Genomic DNA, 11,291 nt, shown 5'->3' with positions numbered 1-11,291 from the left:
TTTGACCAATATTGATTTGCAAACAAATTTAATAATTTGTAGATAAAATTAGATAAAATAAGTTCGTTCAAATTAAGGATTAATTAAATACAAAATACTACATATTCTAAATAGTAAACCGTATGTTGATATAAATTAAGTTTAGACAAAATAAGGCGAATAAAACAAGCCTAAACACTTATACGCGGTCTCTATTAAAATAAAAAAGGCACGATTTTCGGTGCAAGTAAACTAGGTTATTCGGTGGTGGATCCGCCATTCAAAATGGTCACAGCTAAGCCATGGTCTCCATTATTATTATATCTTCCTATCTCTTTGTTTTTTACCTCTTACCAACCAAACCCTAAACAACAATTTTTTTTATTTTTCAAACCAAATAAATTTCACAAAATATAAAAATTTAAAATTAGCCGCTGCCTGCAATCTCCGAGTATGGCCCCACACGCTAACTCTCTTATTTTCTTTTATTTTTTTTGCAAATTTTATTATTTTAATTATTATATTTTATGTTTATTATTTTTATTTTTTTGAAAGACGAGGAACTCACTAACTTAACATTCAATCAACACACAGACATCCAATGTATATTCTCCCAATCACAGCTCACCAACTCCTTTAATTTCCCTTAATTTTGTTCCTAATTTTTGTAATCATATTATATTTACAAAAATTATTTGAATAATAAAATACTAATAATGGGAAATAGTCTAACAGTACAAAAATTAAATGTCTATGTCAGGCCAGCAGCCCAATAAATATTAGCTTTAAATTGATATAAAAATAATTAAAACTAACTGGTAGTAGTCCAGTAAAACATTATTTTATATCACGTCAACAAATACCCAACAAAGTAACACCATATATCAACACCAAGATTCATTTCTAAACTTTCAAAAATTGTGCTTTCTTTCTTCTCTCTCTTTACACCACCCCAACATAGATGGCTCCTTCTCCATCTCCTCACATCCTTCTCTTATTGTTTTCCCTCTTTATTTTCTCATACGTACATTCGTCGATCGCTGATGGCAGCGACGACGGCTACTACAACCCGATGGACTCGTCGAATGGTCCCGAAAATGTAACGGTTGATCCTAGTATTCAGTTTGAGAATGATCACCTTCGTAAAGCCTACATTGCTCTCCAAGCATGGAAAAACGCTATGTTATCGGACCCCTCCAATTTCACGGGAAATTGGGAGGGTCCTGATGTGTGTTCGTATAATGGTGTCTTTTGTGCGATACTACCTAATACGACTTCTGACTCGTATTATGGTAGTACTTATGATAACACCCCAACCCGGGTTGTTGCCAGCGTGGACCTTAACCACGCTGACATAGCCGGGTACCTCCCCGACGAGCTCGGATTATTATCCGATCTCGCCGTGTTCCACATTAACTCTAACCGGTTTTGTGGGACCGTCCCAAAATCATTTTGCTCAATGTCACTCCTATTCGAGCTCGATTTAAGTAATAACCGGTTCGTTGGTAAATTCCCCCCGGCCCTCCTAAATCTACCCTCATTGAAATATTTAGACATCCGGTTCAACGACTTTGAGGGGCCGATCCCACCCGCCATCTTCGACAAGCCACTCGACGCCCTCTTCATCAACAACAACCGGTTCAAATACGGGATCCCGAAAAACATGGGTAATTCCCCGGTATCGGTTTTGGTCATGGCTAACAATGAGCTAGGAGGGTGCATTCCCTCTAGCATTGGTGACATGGGGTACACCTTAAATGAGATTATAATGTCCAATGATAATCTCTCAGGATGTTTACCCGAAGAAATTGGTAACCTCAAACATGTAACGGTATTCGATGTGAGCTACAACAACTTATCAGGATCATTGCCACTTACCATTAATGGAATGTCTAGTGTGGAGCAATTAGATGTGGGTTACAATCAATTTACTGGGGTTATCCCAGAAGCAATTTGCTTGCTACCAAATCTCCAAAACTTTACATACTCCCACAATTACTTCACTGGCGATGCACCCTCGTGTACCGCCTCGGCCGGGCTCGGTAAGGTTATTGATGGATCACAGAACTGTATCATTGGTGAGGCGAACCAAAGGTCCGCTGAGGAGTGTGCCTCGCCATTGGCTACACCCGTCGATTGTTACTCATTTGGTTGTATTAAGAAGCCTGTGTATACGCCTTCGCCATCATATACTCCTACATATTCACCACCACCTTACACTCCTAGCTACTCACCATCGCCGTCTTACACTCCAACTTATTCACCGTCTCCGTCGTATACACCACCACCAACCTCTTTCGGTGGGGCGTCATCAGGGTCGTATTCACCGTCTCCGTCGTACACACCATCACCAGGGTACAACACACCGTCTACTCCAAGCTATTATACTCCTTCCCCATCATACCAACCTCCTACACCACCAACTTACACTCCTTCACCAGATTACTACTACTCATCACCTCCACCACCGTCTTACAACACTCCTTCGCCTTCGAATTATCCACCATCATCCTTACCCCCACCACCACCACCCGCCTCAGGGTACACCCCTTCCCCTGCTTACTCAACACCCCCTCCTGTAGGATACACTAGTCCTTCATATTCACCTTCGCCGTCTTACACACCACCATCAACCACCCCTTCACAGAGTCCACCATCATATACCCCTACATATTCACCATCGCCATCATACAGTCCACCATCAACAACCCCTACATATTCACCAACACCGTCGTATAGTCCACCATCAAGCACCCCTACATATTCACCATCACCGTCATATAGTCCACCATCAAGCACCCCTACATATTCACCATCGCCATCATACAGTCCGCCATCAACAACCCCTTCACAGAATCCACCATCAGGCACTCCAACATATTCACCAACACCGTCATACAGTCCACCAACAGATACCCCTACATATTCACCAACGCCGTCATATGGTCCACCATCAACCACCCCTTCACAGAGTCCACCAACATATTCGCCAACACCATCATACACCCCATCAACACCAGAACAACATCACCATAAACAATCTCCACCACCAAAAGGAAAATGTCCATCAGAACAATCACCCCCGCCATCACACGGCGAAACACGAATGCCACCAGTTTACGGTGTTTCATACGGATCACCACCACCTCCAATCTTCCCAGGCTACTAATTAACTACAACATCACCCCATTATCATCATATCATATTTTGTAATATGTTATAATATGTTCATTAATTATTTCTTGGGGGTTCATCATTCATCACATTTTGTCATAACAAATCCTTCCAACGATGTCAGGAAGTTCAAAAAAATACTTGACAGATTCTTTAAATTATACGTTTGTTTGTTTTTTTTAGTAATAATATGTACTTTGATAGATTCATTTTATTTTACTTTTGTGCTTATTTGTGTTAATTACATACACATACATATACATACATACAGTAAATTATAATTATACAGCAATTATACATAATATACAAGTTGATTCTTCAATCTTCATTGACAGCTATAAAATTTTTGTACAATATTATTATTTATAAGCTATAGTTTATTTTCATTATTAGTAGTTTATTTTGTTGTTGATATGAATTAATAATGTTAGAATTATTACTATTAATGATATCTGTCAACTCCCTTATATTATTGCTTTCAATGTTGGCTCGTGCTACAAAATTTATGTTGTCTGCCCCATTCAATTGCTTTTATTTTTTTGATCGAGTAAAAGCACTTTAATGTCCTTCAAGTACGGATTATGCCCCCTCACTTCAAATTTGCAACGTTCATATTCCGATTTTTTTTAAGTTAGCTAAAGTACTAGGGTGAAAATGAGCTTATACATCGACTGTGTACTCGGGTGTATCATATAACAGTATCGGACTATCAATGATATTGTACCATTGTGCTTGTCTCATTGGGTACATATAGTAGCCCCTTTAGCTTCCTCTCTATATGTTCTTTCTATTTTGGCTTTGTCCCCTAAAAAAAAGTTAAAAAGGAAAAACAAATTGAGAAGAGAGAACAATTATTGTGAAGGTGAATAACCTCCGATCCAATAATTGAATATATTATATGATTAATGATTTGGTGCTTAAATGAGAATAAAGCCGAGTTATTAATATCATAGTTTTAAAATCTATAATTGAACGATGTTGTAACAAATTACTGCAACATCATATGACAAACCCATCTTTTTATAAGAGAGGTGACAAATTAGTGTGACACAATCTCGCCTGAAATTGATCTCTAAAAATTTTTAAGTGTATTACTCCTTATCTAATCGACCATTTAACAATATGAACAAAATTATTACTTGTACTACTATAAATGTTTTAAGAGCAAACAAGATTTATTCTTTCCCACGTTCTTCATTCTGAACTATTCTATATATTCCCAACTCTTACAAAACTTTCACACTTTATTTAATAGAATTGAAAGAAAAATAAAGATGAATAATCAAGAAAGCATATAGTACAAGTATAATTTTTTTTAGGTATGTATCAATGTGAAATTAACTTTGGATACCTTACAGGCCAAACTCTTATAACAAATTTCTATTAAAACAATATGTGACACACACTGACTCCCAAAAAGGAAAACCAAAATTTTTTGAGAAGTCCCCAAAATTCAGAAAAAAAATTTCAATTTCCAAAAAGATTGGAAAAATATTCGAGAAACCATTATATTATTAATTAATAATTTCAGGTGATCTAAATTGATTTGTCTGCCATTGTCTCCAAATGGTCTTACACCAAACTAGAATTTAACAAGAAAAATAGAGGGAAAAAAAATTTGTTCATGTAATTATATGATTAACCAATTTTCTTGAATTAATTAAATGGATTAACTAGGACAAAAACATAATAATGCCACAAATTATTGATCTAACTACTTCAAATCTTGAAGTTTTCTGCCTTCTAGATATAAATTATTTGCCGGCACTATTCAAGACTTTGACAAATTCGAGCATTAACTAAATAATGCATAAGAATTAGTATAAGAGCGTACTTGATCGCTTCTATAAATAATATACTCCGTAGTTAATTATAATCTTATCAGAAATTATGTATATTCGCCGTAGTAGATGATAAAATTCAGGATATTCTTCAATAAGATCATAATCATCATGGTCATATTATGTTACCTAATGGAGATATAGCCAATGATTAATTAAAGCCGGCCGAAAAATACATTATAGTCATGGTGAACAACTAAACATTTTACGTGATTGCAAGTAATACATTGATAATCAATTTACATAAAAAGAGTCTTAAATATATTTGGTTAAAATAAATTATAATTCGTACAAATTTGTAATTTAGCAGTAGGAAGGAATAGAGAAAGTTCATGAAAATGAATAAATGATGATAACATGTGGCCGTCTTTAAATTGCACGTAATATGATTAATAGTAACAATTATTGTTCATATACTGTCTTCTTTGTTATCAGCTGCATGTGTTCAGACCTTCTGATATAAATGTTTAATTATTTTTTTGGTGCAATGCTATTAATGTTAAAGCTGTAATTGTTACTGATATAAGTCACGAGATCTAATTTCCCCCTTACTTCAGATGTGAATAAAAAGTACAGTGAAAATTAACATCTGAATTTTAGTTGAAGCTGTAATTGTTACTGCTATAATTTCAATCACGAAATCTAATTACGAGTACTTCTTTTCTTCGGATATGAATAAAAGTACAGTAAAACTTACCATCTGAAATTTAATTGAAGCTGTAATTGTTACAGCTGCTATAATTTCAATCATGAAATCTAATTTTTTTTGTATGCGTGCTAGTTGCCCAACTGTTAGGAAATTAATTAGGAAATTAATCAGACTCATTTCCGTATCTTCCCAATGTGGGCAATGTGGTTGTAGTGCTTATGAAAGGTTGACTAAAATTGTGCAGTTTTCTGGATGAAAATTCAAGAAATGGAAACAAATGGTCAATTCGGCGGTTAACATTTTCCTCATCTGATGAATGCAGAAAATCTGCCTGCAGTTGCGGAATTTTAAGCAAAATCTGATAAGGTTTGAGATATGGCATAAATTAACTCTGATATTAACAATTATCATAAATCCAGCAACAAATGGCTACACTTCTCAAACATGTCTGCTGATTCATACAATCTGGATTTGATTCTAGGCATAATAACACACAACCCAGCTGCATAATGTGGCAGAATTTTCAGGTCTGTCATAAAATCTTAATCAACAATCAGAATCCTAAATCCAATTATATCACCTAATAGAAGTCAAACAATGTTAATTGATACAAAAATTAACCAGGTCCCACTTTTGGAATGTCATAGTGGTCACTCAGATTAGCCAGGTACTGGTTAAATCTTTGAACCCGATCACGGTGTGATTCGTTAGCACTCTTGAGCAGCCGTCTTACTTCAAGGTGCTTCCACTGCTCTAGGTATCGTCTCTCAGCTGGTGTGAGCCGTTCATCATAGTTAGCAGACACTTCGTTCCCATCGTCCACATTTTTCTCAGTATTCATCTCCACAAGATCTGTCAAAATTACCATTTGTTTCCAGTTTCAGCCATTTATGCAAAAAGACAGCAATAACACTGATGCTAATCCAGTTAAAAGAACACAATAGTAGACCACCGACATCAAGCACATATCAAATAACAGGTAAATAAGTCCTACATTCCTACTTTAATACCAAATTAGGATATATGTTAAGGGTTTATAGAATCAAAGTTCTAAGCATAAAAATTGAAGTTAAAAGTCTCGATTGACATTTTTAGTCAAAAAGGAACTCACACGAGTTGCACAACTTTTATCAGCAACACAGTCATCGAAGTAAAACATGATCATCAAAGGTATAGATTTCTGAGGCTAGCATTAGCCATAGTCCTCATATACCAAAAAATGTGAATACAGACACTTGTCAATCCTTATCATATTGTACCTGATAATTCTTAATGCTTCTTTATAAGGACATCACCTGCCTGCCCACCCACCTCCATACTAACACACAACAAAACAAAACAGGACTAAGGAATCCATTCAATTTAACTTTTACACTAAAGATAACTTTTTATGTGACAACAAAATTGAGAACATTACGACCCAACTCCTCTCTTCTTTGCTGACCAAGAGCAAAACTGTTAGAAAATCTAGTCTCTATATCAATACACCCAGCCAATGCAAAGCTTCTTATACAGGTGCCAACCAAATTTAGAGGCAAATATTAGCAATTGAAACTCTAGTTCTGAATTTTAATCCTCACCAGAATAGAAATATCAGTCAAGAGGTTTATATGACTGGAAAACACTCCAAGACAAATTCTCGCTAAAAACAGTAAAGACAATGGACAAACCCATATCGTACAGATACGTAGTATGAGGCAAAAAGGAACAAGGGCAGAATGAGAATAGAAAACTTGAGAAATGTTTTCAGTTCTTTGACCTAGCTATGGTGTCATGTCTAGAGTGATGTTAAAAGAAGCTTAGTATATCTAAATATTGAAACTACAAAAACATTAACACGAACAAAATAAACAGTTTTAAAACAATCATAGTTGAGGTAAGCTTAGGAATAGTTAATGATAAACCCAAAGAAATGAAACAATAATTGAAATACATGCAAGCCTAACAAGTTGTTCCAAGAAACCAATCAATGCAGTGGATTTTTAGGAAGACAAAGAAATATAGGCAGTCATATAACTGGTCAACAAGGTACGTAGGTAACTGATATCCCATATTCCCATTTCGTAGGCTACCAATGCAAAATAGGTTTCCAAGGTATTAAGGAAAAAAAGAAGCAATGAAGGCACCAATTTGTAAGCATTCATAGAAAGGATACGCATTTGATATTGAGTTGCAGGCTTGCAACATAATTGGTAGATATATATAACATACATGAGTTGGCAAATTTAAATAGCATTGAAACAGCACTAGACAAGTAGACAAGGAGGTTTGGTGGTGAGTAGTATACATCAATGCAAGGTATGGTGTATATAGATCCTAGATCTGCAATTCCTCTTTCTTCAAGCTTCACTTCAATCCTATTAAGACAAGAATGATTTAGAAGTAAAAGAACAATGTATACTTAACAATCATAAATACAAGTATACATATTAGCATCATGGTTCATAGAAGAGTTCAAACATACCAATGCACAATATAAAGAGCATCATGCCACAATTCTCAAAATTAGAAGTTATAAAAAATGCAATTATTTAAAAAAGGTGAAAAGTTGCACTACATGTTAAACATTCCCTCTCTCTTTTAATCAAAGGCTGCCAGATGATTATTGTTCATTTACACATTTTTCTGTAAGTTCAAATCAGTGATTTATCATGTAAACAGTCATAATTGCTATTATTATTAAATTAATTGTTAATGGGACCATCACCACCTCGATGAAATGTGAATTGCTCCTGTGTGAGACAAGGATGGTGCGTAGAATTGCTTAGGAGTTGCTCTATTTACATAAATATGCCTAATTATTCAGCAACAAGATTGCATACATGGCCTACTTCTATCTCTTGCATGCTTAAATGGATATAGGCATATAGTCAATGGGCTATATGCTCTAATGATACTGAAGGAAAATACAAATCACAACCCCCTGTTATGGATCCACATACTGCCCTGACCCAGGCAGCCCATACTCCAATACGAGTTTATACAATGAGGCCCAGGGCTGACAGAGGGTCTAACGGGTAGAAAGGAGAAAGGCAGCAAGAGCAAAAAGGAGAGGGACAAGAGGAACAGTGATATTTGGTTAGTAAGCCATATATGGAAAGAATCAAAGAAGACAAGAAGACAAGCTGAGAACTGATTTTTCCTTGGTGCCATGACCAAGGCAATTTGCTATGCTTTTGTAGGCTAGAAGACAGTTAATGTTAGGGCATTGTATTGCTTGAGAGTAGCTGTAGTGTATAAGGCATTTTGTTTAACAGTAGCATCCACCCAGAAATTGAGTGAACACTTTGTGAGATTAGTAATTTAGTAGCCTCAAGCTACCATGAGAGTTATAGCCTAAAGCTATATTTATCTTCCCTTGATCTATAATTCAAACTATAATCAATCAATACTCAAGCATTTGCCTTAATTCGTGACTAATTAGCGTAATTTGATTGTGCGAAATCTGGTCCATAACACCCCCCCCCCCCTTTCGGTGGTTCTCCAAGAGCCAAGAGTGCAAGAAAGGTAATATCTCATAGAATCATGGCCTTTTCTTTTTAAATGGTAGATATAAGCAACCAAATGTGCGTGTATGCAGATTAAAAGAAAAAAAAAGACAGAAGCGAAGAAGAAAGGAAAATATCCATCAAAAGAAAAAGATACAAGTAAAGACATAAAGTGAAATAGAAGGGGCTGGGAAATTATGGTAACACAAATATTACCTGTAGCAGTTTTTTCCGTTATGAACCGTTCAATGTTCTTTCTGTGTTTCTTTTTCTTTGTGATTCCACCTGCTTTCACGTCAAGTGCTTTTCCCTTTAACCTCAATTTTCCAGTGATGACATTTTCATATTCCGACATCCTACATATTCCATTAGCAGAAATTAAATCTCAACATTGATTTTATATTTCGAAATTGAAAGTATGTCTGATATCAAACATCTCTAATCCATCATAATTCCCCTCCCCAGATTCAAAAGATCCCTAAGCAAAACCAATATGGTAAATCAACTTTATGGAATAAGGAGATATTGTCTCCTTTCAAATGTGATCTAAGTGTAATTGTTCAAGTCATACTTAGTCCTGATCACAATGAGCTATTCACATTACTATCCTCAGCACACTAATTCTATGTTCTTTTATCACATGCTAATATGCCATGCTCTTTGATCACAATCCCATATTTTACTATTTGCGTTCTTTGTTCAAGCTCTTGAGCATAGGATATGAGCATTGCCTTTCTCCTTGCTTACACTTTTGTTTAATATAAATCACAATATGCATGAATTTCATTCAAACCAAAATTTTGTTTGTGTCAACCACATCGTAATACACTAAACAAGCAGAACTTAAAAGTTGAATCCACTAAAAGCTTAAATCTGTTAACCCAATAAGTTGGCATTAAACATAAAACGCTGCATAGCTAAGACTGTCAACCTAATTAGAAGTGTAATAACTAATATGATCAGTTTGTCCAACAAACGATATGAAATTTGTTTTCCCAAGCCAAAGGATGATATTCAGGAAATTATATCTGAACCTAGAATTTAATTGGCAAATCAGTTAGAAGTTAATAAGCTACAAAGCATGCCCAAGAAGTCTAAATCTTAATTCTTAAAACCTATAGCGTCAACGAAATATTGGCAAAAAACTTCATTGGCAGTGTAAACTGTAAAGTTATTGTATGTCTATCCCACAACTATCTTATTTGTTAGCTATCACGCCTTTTCTTATTCGCCACATCAATGCCTCGGAATCAAAATGAGGCAGGACACCATATGATATATGAGAGATGTCTTATATAATGCAAAAGAAGGTACAATTTAAACTATATTAGAATTCCACTGCTATATTTCAATCAAATGAATTAAGTTCACTCTTTGTTAATTTTCTCCTCCGTTGAGCTCACAAAAGTATTTCTTGAGCTCCAAAATCAGCAAGCAACGACGCTATCGTCACAATCAATTCACATCATCATTCATAAACCCTACCCCTACATTTTCTCGGAGAGAATCATTCTGTTATTGTTGATTTTCTACCCCTTCGATCTCACTATAGTCTTTCGTAAATTCCAAATTTAGTAATCAACAACATCAATTCCACAATCATATAATATCTCCATTCATGAACAAACAACGTACACAAAAATCAATTGCCGGAAATAAAATTCCAAATTCAAACAATATACAAGAAGCCAATTCGTCCTAATAATTTCATTGAAATAATTTTTATCAATCAATTAAGCACCAAACCCTAGAAATACAAGTAAAGCCATAATACCAATATTCACAACAGATCATCAAATAAACTCATTATAAACAGTGTAACTGTCTGACTGATGATACTAAAACAAAAAAATCAACAAATTATTCAAAAAATCGAAGAAAAATTGCGCGAATTAAAGGGACGAAAAATTAAAAGGCTTCGAAATTCAAGCTGCAATAGAAAATTAAAGCTTAATTAACGACTATGATGATGAAATTGGACGTACCTTAAGAAGAAAATTGCAGAAGAACGCAATTATAATCGCAGATGATGTTTTAAAATTGATGGAGAAGCGGAACAAAGTTTAGGTAGACAGTGAGAAAGAATAGGAGGTGTTGTTGAGAAAGAAAGAAATAGAGAGAAATCAGGAGAGCTCTTGTGAAGTACCCAGTAGGCCAGTA

The 11,291-nt window shown here is 35.2% G+C and overlaps 2 protein-coding genes across 2 annotated transcripts; one reads left to right on the top strand and one right to left on the bottom strand.

Annotated features, from left to right (window-relative positions):
• Positions 1 to 323: 323 nt before the first annotated feature.
• Positions 324 to 3,318, top strand: LOC145594626 (leucine-rich repeat extensin-like protein 7). The gene has a single exon (XM_081650954.1). It carries the CDS (start codon positions 941 to 943, stop codon positions 3,146 to 3,148), a length of 2,208 nt encoding a protein of 735 aa, XP_081507080.1. The 5' UTR covers positions 324 to 940; the 3' UTR covers positions 3,149 to 3,318.
• A 2,706-nt stretch (positions 3,319 to 6,024) lies between these two features.
• LOC145594008 (uncharacterized) lies at positions 6,025 to 11,291 on the bottom strand. Its single transcript, XM_081650355.1, has 5 exons — positions 11,117 to 11,291; positions 9,348 to 9,487; positions 8,108 to 8,141; positions 7,855 to 8,000; positions 6,025 to 6,495 (listed from the first exon to the last, which is right to left on the bottom strand). Exons 2-5 carry the CDS (start codon positions 9,484 to 9,486, stop codon positions 6,260 to 6,262), a joined length of 555 nt encoding a protein of 184 aa, XP_081506481.1. The 5' UTR covers position 9,487; positions 11,117 to 11,291; the 3' UTR covers positions 6,025 to 6,259.

This window comes from Chenopodium album, chromosome 19 (assembly GCF_948465745.1).
Source record: "Chenopodium album chromosome 19, dcCheAlbu1.1, whole genome shotgun sequence".
Classification (NCBI taxonomy): domain Eukaryota; kingdom Viridiplantae; phylum Streptophyta; class Magnoliopsida; order Caryophyllales; family Amaranthaceae; genus Chenopodium; species Chenopodium album.
This window is presented reverse-complemented; position numbering and strand designations above follow the sequence as displayed.

What these genes read in the sequence shown, in the direction of transcription:
- LOC145594626 (XM_081650954.1), top strand. Translation starts at nt 941, where the DNA reads ATGGCTCCTTCTCCATCTCCTCACATCCTTCTCTTATTGTTTTCCCTC.
- LOC145594008 (XM_081650355.1), bottom strand. Translation starts at nt 9,486, where the DNA reads ATGTCGGAATATGAAAATGTCATCACTGGAAAATTGAGGTTAAAGGGA. An exon ending in AACGGAAAAAACTGCTACAG is followed by an intron (nt 8,142 to 9,347) that starts GTAATATTTGTG and finishes TCTAATTTTGAG; the next exon opens with AATTGTGGCATGATGCTCTT. An exon ending in ATTTAAATTTGCCAACTCAT is followed by an intron (nt 6,496 to 7,854) that starts GTATGTTATATA and finishes TAATTTTGACAG; the next exon opens with ATCTTGTGGAGATGAATACT.